This window comes from Kogia breviceps, chromosome 2 (genome assembly GCF_026419965.1).
Source record: "Kogia breviceps isolate mKogBre1 chromosome 2, mKogBre1 haplotype 1, whole genome shotgun sequence".
Lineage (NCBI taxonomy): Eukaryota > Metazoa > Chordata > Mammalia > Artiodactyla > Physeteridae > Kogia > Kogia breviceps.
Genome location: NC_081311.1, coordinates 87697881 through 87716769, shown reverse-complemented (window position 1 = coordinate 87716769; position 18889 = coordinate 87697881). Strand labels below are relative to the sequence as shown.

Genomic DNA, 18889 nt, shown 5'->3' with positions numbered 1-18889 from the left:
TACTGATAAAAGAAATCAAAGATGACACAAACAGATGGAGAGATATACCATGTTCTTGGATTGGAAGAATCAATATTGTGAAAATGACTCTACTACCCAAAGCAATCTACAGATTCAACACAATCCATTTCAAATTACCAATGGCATTTTTCACAGAACTAGAACAAAAACTTTTACAGATTGTATGGAAACACAAAAGACCCTGAATAGCCAAAGCAATCTTGAGAAAGAAAAACAAAGCTGGAGGAACCAGGATCCCTGACTTCAGACTATACTAAAAATCTACAGTAATCAAAACAGTATGGTACTGGCACAAAAACAGAAATATAGATCAATGGAACGGGATAGAAAGCCCAGAGATAAACCCATGCACCTATGGTCACCTAATCTATGACAAAGGAGGCAAGACTCTACAATGGAGAAAAGACAGTGTCTTTAATAAGTGGTGCTGGGAAAACTTGAAACCTACATATAAAAGAATGAAATTAGAACACTCCCTAACACCATACACAAAAATAAACTCAAAATGGATTAAAGACCTAAATGTAAGGCTGGATTATTATAAAACTCTTAGAGGAAAACATAGGCAAAACAATCTCTGACACAAATCGCAGCAAGATCTTTTTTGATCCACCACCTAGAGTAATGAAAATAAAAATAAAAATAAACAAATGGGACCTAATTAAACTCAAAAGCTTTTGCACAGCAAAGGAAACCATAAACAAAACAAAAAGACAACCCTCAGAATGGGAGAAAATATTTGCAAACAAAGCAACTAACAAGGGATTAATCTCCAAAATATAAAAACAGTTCATGAAGCTCAATATCAAACAAACATATAGCCCAATCAAAAAATGGGTGGAAGATCTAAAGAGACATTTCTCCAAAGAAGACATACAGATAGATGGGCAACAGGCACATGAAAAGATGCTCAATATCACTAATTATTATGCAAATCAAAAATACAATGAGGTATCACCTCAAACTGGCCAGAATGGCCATCATCAAAAAATCTACAAACAGTAAATGCTACAGAGGGTGTAGGGCAAAGGGAACCCTCCTACACTGTTGGTGGGAATGTAAATTGGTGCAGCCACTATGGAGAACAATATGGAGGTTCCTTTAAAAACTAAAAATAGATCTACCATATGGCCCAGCAATCCCACTCCTGGGCATATGTCCAAAGAAACCATAATTTGAAAAGATACATGCACTCCAATCTTTACTGGAGCACTATTTACAATAGCCAGGACATGGAAGCAACATAAATGTCCATCAAAAGATGAATGGATAAAGAAGATGTGGTACCTATATACAATGGAATATAACTCAGCCATAAAAAAGAACAAAATAATGCCATCTGCAGCAAGATGGATGGACCTAGAGATGGTCATACCAAGTGAAGTAAGTCAGACACAGAAAGACAAACATCATATGATATCACTTACATGTGGAATCTAAGAAAAAAAGGGTGCAAATGAACTTATTTACAAAACAGAAGTAGAGTCATGGATGTAGAAAACAAACTTATAGTTATCAAGGGATAACGGGGGAAGGGATAAATTGGGAGACTGACAGACATATACACACTGCTATATATAAAACAGATAACTAATAAGAACCTGCTGTATAGCACAGGGAACTCTACTCAATACTCTGTAATGGCCTATATGGGAAAAGAATCTAAAAAAAAAGAGTGGATACATGTACATGTATAACTGATTCACTTTGCTATACACCTGAAACTAACACACTGTAAGTCAACTATATGCCAATAAAATTTTTTTAAAAGTAATAAAGCAGTGATTGGCAAACTGCATTTAATAATTTAAAAATAAACTCACTTATGATAAACTTTAGATGAATAAAAAGTCAACTATTTGGCATCTTTATCTACTATCATACCAATTAAATAAGTTCTCATGAGATAACATATAGGTAGTTAAAAAAAACTGCTTTAACCTGTGTTATTTTAAATATGTCCACGTCTGTGTGGAAAGATTTACTGGAAGATTTATAAGGCAGTCTCACTGATCTGTAATATGTACTGTTTAAAAGAACCTTCACTCGGGCTTCCCTGGTGGCGCAGTGGTTGAGAGTCCGCCTGCCGATGCAGGAGACACGGGTTCGTGCCCTGGTCCGGGAGGATCCCACATGCCGCGGAGCGGCTAGGCCCGTGAGCCGTGGCCGCTGGGCCTGCGCGTCCGGAGCCTGTGCTCCGCAACGGGAGAGGCCGCAGCAGTGAGAGGCCCGCATACCAAAAAAAAAAAAAAAAAAAAAAAAAAAAAAAAAAAAAAAAAAAGAACCTTCACTGATTCTCTCAGACAGAATTTTCAAGAGATAAAATTAACTTGGATTCATTTTGAAATTTTCCTTATTACCAAATTAAAGGTATGAAAACAAAAAAGCAATTTCCACTGTCACATGTATGGTCAGAAAGAACTATTGCAATAGTAACAGATATTTAACATGAATAACAACACTATGCTAAATGCACAAAGCACCCTGACATGCTTGGCAATGACTTTTGCCAAGAGCTTTTACCCCTGCTTCTTACCAAAGATAGTGAGGAAGAAATTTGTTTTGTTTTCTTTTCAAGCTGATCTGATAAGCAACAAATTCAAGTTGTATACATGTCAAATTTTAAAATAAATACAATTATTTAATTAAGTGGGAAAAAATGGGCTCAATGTTATTATAGAGATGGTCAAAAAAAGGCAACTCCATTGTCATTTGCCAACCATCAAAAAGGAACACTATGGGAGAGTGGCCAAGATGGCAGAGTAGAAGGACACTAAGCTCGCCTATTCTCACAAGCACAATAAAATCACAACAATCTGCAGAACAACTATCGTTGAAAAAGACTGACATCTACTAGAAAAGATCCTCTACAGCTAAAGACATAAAGATGGACCACAGCAAGACTGGTAGGACAGGCAGGCTCATGATATAATTAAATCCCATACCCCCCAGGGTTGGCAACTCACAAATTGGAGAATAATTATATTACAGAGGTTCTCCAACAGGAGTGACAGTTCTGAGCCCCACATCACGCTCCCCAGCCTGGGGGTCTGGCACCAGGAAGAGGAACCCTGAGAGTATTTGCCTTTGAAGATCAGTGGGGGCTTGACTGGAGGAGCTCCAGAGGACTGGGGGAAATAGAGACTTCACTCATAAAGGGTGCATGCAAAATCTCACGTGCATCAGGACCAAGAGCAAAAGCAGCAATTTGATAGGTATCTGGGCCAGATCTACCTGCTGGTCTTGGAGGATCTCCTGGGGAGGCAGGGGGCGGCTGTAGCCCACACTGTGGGCATAGACACTGGTGGCAGATATATCGGGAGAATATCCATCTGCATGAGCTCTCCTGGAGGCTGACATTCTGGCACCAAGTCCTGGCCCCACCCACCAGGCTCTAGGATCCAATGCTGGAACGCTTCAGGATAAACAACAAACTAGGTGTGGAAACAGCCATCAGCAGACAGACTGCCTAAAAACTTCCTGAGCCCACAGCTGCCTCTATACATGGTCCTGCCCACCAGAGGACCAAGACCCAACTCCACCTATCAGGGGGCAGGCACCAGCCCTGCCTGCCAGGAATCTCACTCACTCAACTATCTAGACCAGCCTCACTCAGCAGAGGTCAGACACCAGAAGCAAGAAAACGACAGTCCTGCAGCCAACAGACCAAGTCTGCAAATACAGGCCAGACCCTACCCTGGAACCAGCTGGCCCCTGGCCCTGGGTGATGAGAAGAAACTGCACTGCTGGGACACATAAGACATCTCTTACAGAGGGCCACTTCTCCAAGGTTGAGAAACAAAACCAACCTACCACATACATAAAAATACAAATAGCAGCTTAGACAAAAGGAAGCAACAGGATTGTTTCAGACGAAGTAACATGATAAAACGCCAGAAGAAAAACTAAGTGACATCGAGGCAACCTACCCAAGAAAGAGTTCAGAGTAATGATCATAAAGATGATGAAAGAATTCGGAAGGAGAAGAAATGCACAGAGAGAGAAATTTTAAGTTTTTTAATAAAGAATTAGAAAATATACAGAACAACCAAACAGAATTAAAGAATGCAATAACTGAACTGAAAAATATACTAGAAGGAATCAACAGTAGCCTAAATGAGGCAGAAGAATGGATTAGTGAGCTAGAAGACAGAGTAGTGGAAATCACTGCTACCAAACAGAAAAAAGAATAAAAAGAAATGAGGACAGTTTAAGAGACCTCTAGGACGACGACAAGTGAACAAATATTCATATTATAGGGGTCCCAGAAGGAGAAGAGAGAGAGAGAAAGGACTTGATAAAATATCTGAAGATGGGCTTCCCTGGTGGCGCAGTGGTTGAGAATCCGCCTGCCGATGCAGGAGACACGGGTTCGTGCCCTGGTCCGGGAAGATCCCACATGCCGCGGAGCAACTAAGCCCGTGAGCCATGGCCGCTGGGCCTGCGCGTCCGGAGCCTGTGCTCCGCAATGGGAGAGGCCACAACAGTGAGAGGCCCGCATACCGCAAAAAAAAAAAATAAATAAAATAAAATAAAATAAAATAAAATATCTGAAGAGATAATAGCTGAAAACTTACCTAAGCTGGGAAAGGAAAATGTCAACCAAGTCCAGAAAGCACAGAGAGTCCCATATAGGATTAACCCGCAGAGGAATACACAAGGACATATTGTCATAAAAATGAAAAAATTAAAGATAAAGAGAGAATATTAAAAGTAACAAGGGAAAAGCAAAAAATAACATACAACAGAATCCTATAAGGCTATCAGCTGATTTTTTAGCAAAACCTCTGCAGACCAGAAGGGAATGCACAATATAAAGTGATGAAAGAGAAAGACCCATAACCAAGAATATTCTACACAGCAAGGCTCTCACGGAGATTTGATGGAGGAAACAAAAGCTTTACAGACAAGTAAAAGCTAAAAGAATTCACGAACATCAAACCAGCTTTACAGCAAATGCTAAAGGAACTTCTCTAGGTGGAAAAGAAAAGGACACAACTAGAAACAAGAAAATTACAAAATGGAAAAGCTCACTGGTAAAGGCAAACATACAGTAGGAAATCATTCACACACAAAGCTAGTAGGGAAGGTTAAAAGACAAAAGGAGTAAAATCATCTGTACCCACAATAAGGGTTTAAGGGATAGACAAAACAATTAGATGTAAAATATGAATTCAAAAACAGTGACCACGAGGGGAGAAGAGAACAAATGCAGGGTATCTAAAATGCATTTGAAATTAAGAGATCAGCAACTTAAAACAAGCACATATTTAACTAGACTGCTGTACCAAAAAAAAACCTCATAGTAACCACAAAACAAAAACCTGTAATAGAAATACACACAAAAAAGAAAAAGGAATGCAAAATAACACTGGCGAGAGACATCAAATCAGAAGAGAAGAGAACAAAAGAAGAAATGGGAAAAAAAGAACTACAAAAACAAATCCAAAACAATTAGCAAAACGGCAATAGGAACATACATATGGATAAATAACTTAAATGTAAACGGACTAAATGCTCCAACCAAAAGACATAGACTGACTGAATGGAAACAAAAATACAACCCATATATTTGCTGCCCATAGGAGGCTCACTTCAGATCTAGAGACACATACAAACTGAAAATGAGGGGAAGAAATGTTATATCTTCTTCAATCCAAGGAAATACAACAATTGTAAATATATATACACCCAACAGAGAAGCATCTCAATATATAAGGCAAACATTAACAGACATAAAAGGAGAAATCAACAGTAACATAGTAACAGTGGGGGACTTTAATACCCCACCTTCATTAGTGGACACATCACCCAGACAGAAAAATCAATAAGGAAACACAGGCTTTAAATGATATATTAGACCAGAGGGGCTTAATTGATATTTATAAAGCATTCTACCCGAGAGGAGTAGAATACACATTCCTTTCAAGTGCACATGGAACATTCTCCAGGATAGATCACATGCTAGGCCAACAAAGCAAGCCTCAGTAAATTTAAGAAAACTGAAATAATAGCAAGCATCTTCTACGACCACAACACTATGAGATTCAAAATCGACTACAAGAAAACAACTGCAAAAAAAACAAACATGTGCTACTAAACATATGCTACTAAACAACCAGTGGATCACTGAAGAAGTCAAGGAGGAAATCAGAAAATACCTACAGACAAATGAAAATAAAAACATGATGATCCAAAACCTATGAGATGCAGCAAAGCAATTCTAAGAGGGGAGAGTTCTCAAATAAACAACAAACCTTATGCCTAAAGCAACTAGAGAAACAAGAACAAACAAAAGTCAAAGTTAGGAGAAGGAAAGAAATCATAAAGATCAGAGCAGAAATAAATGAAACAGAGACTAAAATAACAATAGAAAAGATCAATGAAACTACAAGCTGGTCCTTTGAAAACATTAAAAAAAATTGATAAACCTTTAGCCAGAATCATCAAGAAAAAACGGGAGAGGGCCGGAAACAATAAAATCAGAAATGAAAAAGAAGTTATAACCAAGAGCACAGAAATACAAAGGGTCATAAGAGACTACTACAAGCAACAATATGCCAATAAAATGGACAATCTAGAAGAAATGGACAAATTCCTAAAAGGTATAATCTCCCAAGACTGAACCACGAAGAAATAGAAAATATGAACAGACCAATTACAAGTACTGATATTGAATCTGTGACTTTTTTAATTAAGCAATTTATTTTTCATTGACGTATAGTTGATATATAATATTATGTGAGTTACAGGTGTACAATATAGTGATTCACAATTTTTAAAGGTTATACTCCATATCTGCTATATTCCCCATGTTGTACAATATATCCTTGTAGCTTATTTTATACCTAATAGTTTGTGCCTCTTAATCCCCTACCTCTATATTGCCCCTCCCCTCTTCCTTCTCCCCCCCGGTAGCCACTAGGTTTGTTCTCTATGTCTGTGAGTCAGCTTCTTTTTCTGTTATAATCACTAACTGGTGTTTTAGATTCCACATGTAAGTGATATCATACAGTATCTGTCTTTCTCTCTCTGACTTATTTCACTTAGCATAATGCCCTACAAGTCCATCCATGTTGTTGCAAACAACAAATTTTCATTCTCTTTTGTGGCTGAGCAGTACTCCATTTTATTTATGTACCATGTCTTTATCCGTTCTTCTGTTGATGGACACTTACGTTGATTCCCTATCTTGACAACTGTAAATAATGTTGCTATGAACACTGGGGTACATGTTATCTTTTTCGGATATATACCTGTACCAATTTACATTCCCACCAACAGTGTACAAGTGTTCCCTTTTCTGCAATCCTTGCTAACATTTGTTATTTGTGTTCTTTTTGATGACAGCCATTCTGACAGGTCTGAGGTGGTATCTCATTGTGGTTTTAATATGCATTTCACTGATGATTTGTGATTTCGAGTATCTTTTCATGTGCCTGTTGGCCATCTGCATTTCTTCTTTGGAAAAATGTCTATTCATTTCTTCTGCCCATTTTTTAATTGGGTTGTTTTTTTGCTGTTGAGTTGTATGATCTGTTTATATATGTTGTATATTAATCCCTTATCAGTCATATCATTTCAATTTTTTTCTCCCATTCAATAGGTTGTCTTTTCATTTTCTCCAGGGTATCCTTTGCTGTGCAAAAGCTTTTCAGTTAATTATGTGCTGAATCTGTGATTTTAAAACATGCAACAATCTAAAGTTCAGGACCAGATGGCTTCACAGGTGAATTCTACCAAACATTTAGAGAAGAGTTAACACCTATCCTTCTGAAACTACTGCAAAAAAAAAAAACTGCAGAGGAAGGAACATCCCCAAACTCATTCTATGAAGCCACCATCACCCTGATAGCTAAACCAGACAAAGATATCACACATACACACACACACGAAAATTTACAGGGCAATTATCACTGATGAACATAAACACAAAAATCCTCAATGGGTGACCTCCCTGGTGGCTCAGGTGGTTATTACAACTCTGCGCTCCCAATGCAGGGGGCCTGGGTTTGATCCCTGGTCAGGGAACCTAGACCCCACCCGCATGCTGCAACTAAGGAGCTGGTGAACCACAACTAAGGAGCCCGTGAGCCTCAACTAAAGGAGCCCACCTGCCACAACTAAGGAGCTGGCAAGCCACAACTAAGGAGCCTTCGAACCACAACTAAGCAGCCTGCCTGCCGCAACTAAGTAGCCGATGTGATGCAACTAAGGAGTCTGCGAGCCGCAACTAAGGAGCCCACGAGCTGCAACTAAGGAGCCCAACTGCTGAAAGTAAGACCTGGCTCAACCAAATAATAAATAAATTTTAAAAAAAATCCTCACCAAATACTAGCAAACCGAATCCAACAATACATTAAAAGGATCACACACCCTCATCAAGTAGGATTATCCCAGGGGTGCAAGGATTTTTCAGTATCCGCAAATCAGTGTGATACACCATGTTAACAAATTGAAGAATAAAAACCATATTATCATCATCTCAAATGGATGCAGAAAAAGCTTTTGACAAAATTCAACACCCACTTACAATAAAAACTCTCCAGAAAGTGGGCATAGAGGGAACATACCTCAACATAATAAAGGCCATAAAGCCCACCCTTGACTTGAAATAAAGATACTGTACTACTGTAGTCTATACAGTAAAGTAATACAAAAGCACAACCACTTGTAGAGGATGCACACATGTGACAATGTACGCCAGACACGTGAACTAACTTACATGACTGGACATGTGAACACACGTTCTCATCTTTCAAAGTTCGCATCTTGAAGGTTCGTATGTAGGGGACTTACTGTACTCAGAAAACTATAAGACGCTAATGAAGGAAACAGAAGACGACACAAACAGATGGAAAGATACACCGTGTTCTTAGATTAGAAGAATCAATATTGTGAAAATGACTATACTACCCCAGGCAATCTACAGTATCAATGCAATCCCTATCAAATTACCAAAGGCATTTTTCACAGAACTAGAACAAAATAATTTTTTAATTTGTATGTAGACACAAAAGACCCTGAAAGCCAAAGCAATCTTGAGAAAGAAAAACAGAGCTGGAGGAATCAGGATCCCTGACTTCAGATTATACTAGAAAGCTACAGTCATCAAAACCAGTATGGTACTGGCACAAAAACAGAAATATAGATCAATGGAACAGGACAGAAAGCCCAGAAATACACCCACGCACATATGGTCACCTTATCTTTGACAAAGGAGACAAGAATAGACTATAGAGAAAAGACAGCCTCTTCAGTAAGTGGTGCTAGGAAAACTGGACAGCTACATATAAAAACATTAAATTAGAACACTTCCTAATACTATACACACAAAAAAACTCAAAATGGATTAAAGACCTAAATGTAAGGCTGGATTATTATAAAATTCTTAGAGGAAAACATAGGTAGAACACTCTATGATATAAATCACAGGAAGATCCTTTTTGACCCACCTCCTAGGCTAATGGAAATAAAAATAAACAAATGGAACCTAATTAAACTCAAAAGCCTTTGCACAGCAAAGGAAACCATAAACAAAACAAAAAGACAACACTCAGAATGGGAGAAAATATTTGCAAATGATGCAATTGATAAGGGATTAAATCTCCACAATCTACAAACAGCTTATGAAGTTCAGTATCAAGAAAACAAACAACCCAATCAAAAAATGGGCAGGAGGCCTAAACAGACATTTCTCCAAAGAAGACATACAGATGTCCAACAGGCACATGAAAAGATGTTCAATATCACTACTTATTAGACAAATGCAAATCAAAACTACAATGAGGTATAACCTCATACCAGTCAAAATGGCCAACATTAAAAAAGTCTACAAATAATAATGCCAGAGAGGGTGTGGAGAAAAGGGAACCCTCCTGCACTGTTGGTGGGAATGTAAATTGGTGCAGCCACTATGGAGAACACTATGGAGACTCTACTTACCTCTGTGGAGTCATTCAGAAGGGACACTGTGGTGTCAGTGGGGTTAATGTTGATTGTCTTTAATTCAATTAGGTTATTTAGGGAATTTCCACCTAGGAAAAAAAAGGGGGTAAAGGAATCAGACAAAGGAGTTTTTATTATATGATAGAAGATACTTACTGATTAAAGTAATTCAATTACCTGACACGACAACCAGGGAAGGCATGTAACTACTGTCAGCAGGATCCACTATCATTTTTAATCTATGAACAAGAACATCTGGGAAAATCTCCAAACGAATCCAATGCTTTAAAAAAAAAAAAAGCCTTCTTAGTAAAGTTCAGCTATGTTTTAGCTGGAAAGTATCATTAAAGCTTGACTCTCAATGAGATTTTTAAAATATATAATTTCACATGAGAGGTAGAATTTGCCTTTAAGCTGGCAGAAACAAGAGTAATCTACTGCATTACTTTTTTATTAGAAGAATGTCTCCCTCAAGCCCCAGAAATCATGTGTTTATAGACTCCTGACCTAGGGTGGTCCCTTAATACCCATCAAAGAGTAGGTTATAGAAAACGCTAGAGTCAAAGTGGAGGGAAAGAACCTTTCTCTAAGTCTATCTTGCATGTCTAGATGAGGCACACCCATGTGTAAGTGCGATTAAAACAGCATTCCAAAGATAAACACGTATTTGTTAGGATATATTAGAAGAACTTCTAACCAGAAGCAGAATCCGAACTCATACATTTTATGTGGGGGAATAAAACAAAACAAAACAAACCCTATTATACGCTCTATCAGTTATATAAAATCTATTACCTATATTGTTTAAAAATCTCTGACAAAATCTATTACCTATATTGTTTAAAAATCTCTTGACAATGAAAGCTGGATGGCATATTACTCTGCAACTTTAAAGTAATTATGAACTAAATACAAAATGACTACTGAGAGATGCCATCACAGTATAACTTAGTAGGTTTTTCAAAGTTCGTGTTGAAGCTCTAAAAGGTAAAGCCATCTAAATGAAGTGTTTCTGGAAGTGCCCCCATGGCACACTACCTTTCCTTGTGAGCCGGAGGACTGCCAGCAGGGCTCGCTGCCATCAATGAGACGGGAAGCCTGGTTCACAGAGGATGACACGTTTAGGCTCTTCACCATCCGCGCCCAGCTATCCAGCAGCATTCCTGGCTGACTGTTGTGAGAGCGCTTCAGCTGTTTTCCAGAACGGCCACAAAATATTGCAGACTGTCCTATTTAATGGCGGTCAAACAGTGTTAATACTTGTGGGACAGAACCTTCACAACCAAGAAATAAATATTACATAGTGTTGAGCTCCTTATTTCAAGAAAATAGTAAGTTTCCAAAATAAAAGGAGCTAATAAATACCTAAAATGACTTCAAAAAACCTAGTCAAGGTATTTAACCCCAATTTATAAGATAAAGTTCATATAATGCTATGATTTATTCCACTTGACTCTCTCAAGTAACAACAGAGTGATACATTTCCAGATAGAATGGTACATATAAGCAGCTGGGGGGGGGGAAGTTCAGTAACTGTGCTTACAGAAAACATTCTTATCAAAAAATCTTTCATAAATGCAACAAAAACAAATCTGTGAAGTTTCTACCTCCATTAATGGTAAATCTGGAAATTCATCTAGCTCTCCCATTGAGGACAACTAGAAGAGGCAGACAAAACATTTAAAGATGAATAAATCTTGAAAGTATCAGAGTTAACAAGGTGATACAGAATTATGGGACCGAAATCAGAGAAAGGCTGAGATGAAAGGTGTCAAGATGAGTGCCCCATGGATCAGAGGCTGCTTTTCCCCAGTGTATTTATCAGTTTCTAAGGGGAACCTTAAAGAGGACACATGGCACTCCTGATGGCTTCCTAAGGGGAGGGGGCCAAGAACCGGAGTCCAGAGCTCACCAGGAAAGAAGGGGATGGCCACAGAAAAACTCACACTTTGGGCTGAGATCCCAACAGGAAGAACCCCTAGAGGAAGGGTGAACTCTGCAGGGTTGTCTGTTTGTTTTCAGATTGCAGCTCTGCATGAAATCACGATTGCAGCTCTGCATGAAATCACCTCAATCAATGAAACTGGATTGAAGTGAGCCCACACAGTTACTTACCCCAATTACCTAGAAGAACAACCCTCTCCCCCCAAATCCCTGGAGAAAGATAATATATTAGGCCTCAAATTGACTCAAGAAATAATTTTTTAAACATAATGTCCAGTACATGATGGACTATGAGACAAGAAAACATGACTAAAAGCAATGAGAATGACAGACAATAGAAGAGACCCAAAGAGGCTCCAAATATTAGAGTTATAAGATACAAATTTTATAATAACTATACTTCCTATGTTTGAAAAGACACTGAATATCTCAGCAGAGAATTGGAAACTATTTTTTAAAAAAGAAAGAAAGACTAGAACTGTTAAATACAGTAATTAAAACTTAAAATTCAATGAATAGTTTTACCAGCAGACTAGACTCAGGTGAAAAGAGAATTAGTAAAAAATATCTATAATGAAAAGCTGAAGAGCAAAAGTTTAGAAAACATAAGTGAGAAGGTGAAAGACTTAGAAGACAGAGATAAGAGTAACAGGTGCAAGAGGAGTCCCAAAAAGAAGGAAAAGGAAATAGGGCATCGATAATACTGGAAGAAATATTGACTGATGGAAAATTTCCCAAGACCAACCAAAGATATCAAGGCACAGATTTTAAAAGACCTACTTTGAAAGTTGGAAGAGAAGATCTTAAATGTTCTTACTACACACACACAAAAGGGTAATTATGTGAGGTGATGGATGTGTTAACTACCAACCATACTCTGGTAATCATTTTGCAATATACATGTACCAAATCATCACGTTGAACACTTTAAATTTACACAATGTCATATGTCAATTAAAGCTCAAAAAAGCTGGAAAATTAATTAATTATAAGCTCTACTAACTACAAGAAAGATAAATACAAAGAAACACATATGCACACACATGTAAAATTTGTGTAAGATAGAAACAAGAGTACCTCAAAAGCAGGCTAAGGGGAAATACAAAGGCTGAATAGCTTTAATGGAACAGTAACTACACTTGCAGCTGACTTCAGCAGAAAAAATATAAACCAAATTACAATGGAACAGTATTTTTACATTGCTAAAAGAAAAGTCCCGGCAAAACTATTTTTCAGAAGTAAAGGAGAAATAAAGACACACAAAAAAAGAATTCATAACCACAGAGATGCATTAAAGAATATATTAAGGGCCATTCTTTAGGCAGGAGAAAAATGATGATGGATGAAAAGTGAAAAACACACAAAGGAATAGAAAAAAACTACAATATTAAATATGTGAAAAAATCTTGACAAATATTATAGAAAATAACAATCATATGCCTTGTACTGTTTAAAATTTATATGTGTTAAGTTTTTAAACACAAACATGGTAATTTAAATCAGAATGAGGGTTAAAGAAGTTAAAGGGATCTCAGGTCCTTGCACTGCTTAGGAGGAGGGTAAAAGTACTAAGTAATATTAGATTTTATAAGTCAAAAAAGGATGTCACAATATCCTAACTACTAATACCAAAAATGCATATAACATACACTTCTCATATAGTATAGGAATACACATTAAACATGTGTAACTTCTAAGCCAAGTGTGTATGTTGGGGGAGGTGGTGGTTGGCTAACTAATAAAGAATGTTATCAGTCCAAAGGAAGATGGAATGGAGAAAAAGGGAACAGAAAACAGGCGGAACAACAACAACAAAAACCACTAAGAAGTAGATCAATTAAAAAAATATATTTCAGTAACTGCCTTAAATGTAAATAAATACCTAAATGATCCAAATAAGAGACAAAGATCATCACATTGGAATTTTTTTGAAAAAACAAAACCATCTACAACCTCCACTAATCACAAGATTACTGAAAGATTGAGGGTAAAAGGCTAGAAAAAGATACACTAAGCAAACATTAACTTCACCATAAAACTGCAGGAGACATTCTTTCAGGCATGCATAAAACGTGTAAAATCCCATTATATGCTGAGTCTTATGATCATACAGAAGTTTCCCTCAAAATGTCAAAGATCAGGCAGGAAACACAATCTGAATGAAATGCAGAAACCAATAAATAGATAGAGGTAGAAAATGCTGACATGTTCGAAAATTTAAAAATCAATGAATATAAGAAAATAATTCCAATGGAATTTTAAAAATACTTTTAAATGAATGATGATGAGCTATTACTACATATCAGCATTACAGGATACAGCTTAAGCCATGCTTAAAGATCAATTTAAAATTTTAAGTTCATATATTAGAAAATATGAAAGTGAGAAATTAATGAACTAAGCATCTGGGGCGGGGTGGGGCGGGGAATCAACTTAAACCTAAATTCCATAGGAAAGAGAAATGAAAAAAATATGAGAGACAGCAATTCAAAGCCAAAAGTTGGTTCTTTGAAAAGACTAATAAAATTGACAAACCCATGGCAGGCTGATCAAAAACAAAACAAAACAAAACAAAACAGGAAAGTATTCAAAGTTAGCCTAGAAAAGGAGATTGCTCTGCAGATTCTACAGATCTCCTTCATAAAGATAAGAGAATATCACAAATTAGGACTAGAAAGGAACTTCCTCAACATGATAAAGGCTATTTATGAAAAACCCACAGCTAACATTATATTCAGTGCTTAAAGACTGAAAGCTTCCCCATTAAGTCCAGGAACAAGACAAGGATGCCTACCCTTGCCACTTCTCTTCAGTGTAGTACTGGAAGATCTAGCTGAAGCAATAAGACAGGAAAAAGAAATATAAGGTACCCAAATTGGAAAGGAAGAAGAAGTAAAACTATCCTAGTTCACAGAAAACATGATCTTACACAGACAACATGATCTTACATGCAGAAAACCCTAAAGACTCCACCAAAAAAACCCATCAGAGCTAATAAATAAATTCAGCAAAGTTGCTAGATATAAATTCAACACATAAAATGTGTTAAAAATATGCACTGTATGTGTGTAGTGTATATTTCTATACACTAGCAACAGATTTTCCAAGGAAATTTTGAAAAATAATTTAATTTAATATAGCATGAAAAATAAACACTTAGGAATAAATTTAACCAAGAACGCATAAGATTTATACACTAATCACAAAACACTGCTGAACGAAATTAAAGAAGATCTAAGTAAATGGAAAGACAACTGACAATTCTGTCCAAAGTGATACACAGAGTCAATGCAATTCCTATCAAAATATTGTATTTTACAGATACAGAAAACTCCATCCCGAAATTCATATTGACTTCCAAGGGACACCAAATAGTCAAAACAATCTTGAAAAAGAACAAAGTTGGAGGATTCACATTTCCCAATTTCAAAACTTACTACAAAAGCTATCATAATCACTGTGTATGGTGTGATACTGATGTAAGGATAGGCAAATAGACCAATGGAATAGAATCGAGAGCCCAGAAAAAAAACTCCCACATCTATGGTCAACTGATTTTCAAAAAGGGTGCCAAGACCATCCAGTGGTGAAAGGACAGTCTTTTCAACAAATAGTGTTGGGAAAACTGGATACACATGTAAAAGAATGAAATTATACATTATACCATGCATGGAAACTAACTCAAAGTGGTTCAAAGACCTAAATTAAAAGACTTAATTAAAACTATAAACCTCTTATAAACATAAGGGATGACCTTCACAACTGTGGATTTAAGCAATGATTTCTTAGGTTGACTCAGAAGTAAGTATGACACCAAATGCACAGGCAACAAAAGAAACAATAAATTAAATTTCATTAAAATTTAAAACTGTATCACAGAATCCTATCAAGAGAGTGAAAAAACAACCCACAGAATAGGATAAAATATTTCCAAATCACATATCTGATTTAATGTCCACAATATATAAAGAACTCCTATAACTCAATATCAAAAGTTTTAAAATTGAATTGACATGCCCCCCCCAAAAGATATACAAATGGCAAAAAGCATATGAAAAGTGGCTCAATGTCATTTGTCATTAAGGAAACTCAAATCAAAATCACAAGATACTATTTCGCACCCATTAGAATGGCTATAATTTTTAAAAAAGAAGAAGAAAATAACAAATGTTGGTAAGGATGTGGAAAAACTGGACCAGCAAAAACATTGCTGGTAGTAATGTAAAATGGTGCAGCCAGTACGGAAAACATTTTGGCGGTTCTTCAAAAAGTTAAAGAACTACCTAATGACCCTGCAATTCTACTCCTAGTTTTGAAAATTGGGACTCAAACAGATTTGTACATCAATGTTCACAGCAACATTATTCACAATAGCTGAAAGGTACAAATAACCCAAATGTTCATTAAGAGATAACTGGATAAGCAAAATGTGGTATATACATACAATGGACTATTACTCAGCCATGAAATGAAGTTCTGACACATGCTACAACATGGATGAACCTCGGAAACCTAATGCAAGGTGAAAGAAGTGAGACACACAAAAATACAAATTTTGTGTGGTTCCACTTATGTATGAGGTACCTAGAGTTGTCAAATTCATAGAGACGGAAAGTGGATTAGAGGTTGCCAGGGGTTGGCGGAGGGAAGAATGGGGATTATTGCTTACTGGGTACACTCCTATTTTGGAATGGTGAAAAAGTCTCAGAAATAGATAGTGGTGACAGTGTGCAATATTCCCTTATTCGTACACTTAAGAGTGATTAAAATGGCAAATTTTATGTTTTATATATTCTACCATAATAAAAAATATATATACTAAAAGATACACAAATAAAAAGACTCACTCTCCATCTCTCCAATTCCACATCCCATCCAACGAAACATTTACTAGTTTCTTGAGATCCTTTTACTGTTCTTTATGGAAATACAAGCAAACAAACCCTGTTATTCTAGTTCCAGTGACCACTCATTGCTTGAAGAAAAAACAGCAATTTATCAAGCGGGTAGGACCATCTTCCCTGTTTTGCTGTGCACACAGTACAGTGCTCACCATATAAATATGAACTTTAAAGAGCAAAGTTAAGTACATTTGTTTCCACAGTAATTATCTAATTAATAATAGTTTGATGAAAGAGAACATAACCAGTCTACTATACCTGGTTCATTTATTCTGCCAAATGTATGCCTGGTGTTGTGTTTTCTGGTTTTGAAACAAGTTTCACAAAAATCAAAGTCATCACAGTTTCTGCATTTGAATCTAGATCCATTGATGGGAAACATCTGACAGCCATCACACCTGTTTTTAAAATAGCCATTGAGTTGAAAAGAAAAAGCTGAGGTCATTTATTAAATTTAATTCCAAAGAAAACTACCCTTTCCAAACAAATCTAGCAATATAAAAATAAAAACTCACGTAACGCCAGGATGAATACTAGGTACCAACTCCATTTCTGATAACAGCCCAGTCCAGTGAGACTGCTGAGGAAAGTCGACAATAACATCTTTTCCATTGGCACTGAAAGCTAGGACAGAACAGAAATTGTCTGGAACATCTTTGTCACCAAAAAAAACCTAAAATTAAAATTAAATCTATAATCTAGCTATGGGATATTATATTAATTTCTGTTTTACAAAGAGTACTTCTCTTTTAGAGAGACATACTAAGATACTTATGGATGAACTAACACATGATGTCAATCAGGGATTCGCTTCAAAATAATGGAGCGAGGGGATCATGGATGAACAACTTTGGCCAGGAGTTTGTCAACTGTTGAAGCCAGGTGATGGGTACACAGAAGCTCAGTATACTATATTCTCTACTTTTGTATATGTTTGAAATTTACCGCAATAAGAAGGCTTGTTTAATTACGCCAAGCAAAAACTCCATTCAGTTATCTTAGGGAATAAAAATTACATTAATAACGTTAAGATATCTATTGCCCTTCGGTGAAAGCTACTCCAAACGTTAACTTCTAAACCAAGTTATTATTTAAATTTATCTTTGTTTTGATTTGTAAAACTTTGAAGAATCTCTTAAGTAAAGAAAACTGTTAAAGTAAAATATTAAATAAGCTATTTGTTCTTATGTAACCTAAGAAATACTAACACTCCTGCACCGCCACAGCGGCCACTTCTAATCTAAGTTGTTTGACAGTAAGAGTTTTCTACAAGACTGAAAAAAGAAAAAACAAAGAAAACGACACTGAAGGAGTTTAAAGATAAAATAAAACCACACATACTTGGATCATTTCTCATGCAATTGCTAAAATTGACATAGTATACCTTTTAAAGTATGCCATGTGTTTGATTTGAAATCTCAAGAATATCACATTAAATATAAGCTGAGGAGAATTTTGTGTTTCCAGTTGCTAACTCCTATCATTTGCACAAACCTATGTCTTAAACTTAGTCCTAAATTCTTACACAGCATTAAGAAAAGAGAGAAAAACACTGAGGAAGCTAGCCATTTGGCAGAAGGATTGATAGAACAAGTTTACAGAACCCCAACATGAGACAAGGTCACCCTGAGACTGTAACAGATTGAGATAAAACCAGAACCACTCTTGAACACATCTGGTCACATTCAATCTAATCCAAACCACAAATCCATCCTGGCTGCTCTGCTTCCTTGCTCATCATAACCTCACTGTGAGTCTACTGTTCTTCCTTCTAAATAATCTTCATTATTAATGAAGATTCCTAGAATTACCCCATTCCTTGAACCCCTCCCAAAATACACAATGCAAACCCCACTAGTCTTTGTTACACCCACTTATGGAGACACCCCATCTTCCAGGGTATGCACCCTCCCAAGTTGCCGTGAGTTAATACATCTGACTCTGTCCAACAACAGGTGTACTCCTGGTCTACAGAGCACTGAAAAGCAAAACAACACTATTTATGTATCATAAGGCTCGCCTTCCACTTGTTTTTCTTGCCCTTGAATGAAAAAATAAAAAGTTACATCAGTAGA

General features: G+C 36.7%; 1 protein-coding gene across 9 annotated transcripts in view; it reads right to left on the bottom strand.

Moving 5' to 3' along the window:
• HERC2 (HECT and RLD domain containing E3 ubiquitin protein ligase 2) overlaps positions 1-18889 on the bottom strand; it is a 227472-nt gene that overhangs the window by 76048 nt on the left and 132535 nt on the right. For all 9 annotated transcript variants that reach the window (XM_067025765.1, XM_067025770.1, XM_067025766.1 and 6 more), the window contains 5 exons: positions 17330-17438; positions 17073-17212; positions 11008-11198; positions 10147-10252; positions 9967-10058 (listed from right to left, as the gene is read on the bottom strand). In XM_067025765.1, coding sequence (XP_066881866.1) covers positions 9967-10058; positions 10147-10252; positions 11008-11198; positions 17073-17212; positions 17330-17438 — 638 coding nt within the window. The remainder of the gene's footprint in view (positions 1-9966; positions 10059-10146; positions 10253-11007; positions 11199-17072; positions 17213-17329; positions 17439-18889) is intronic.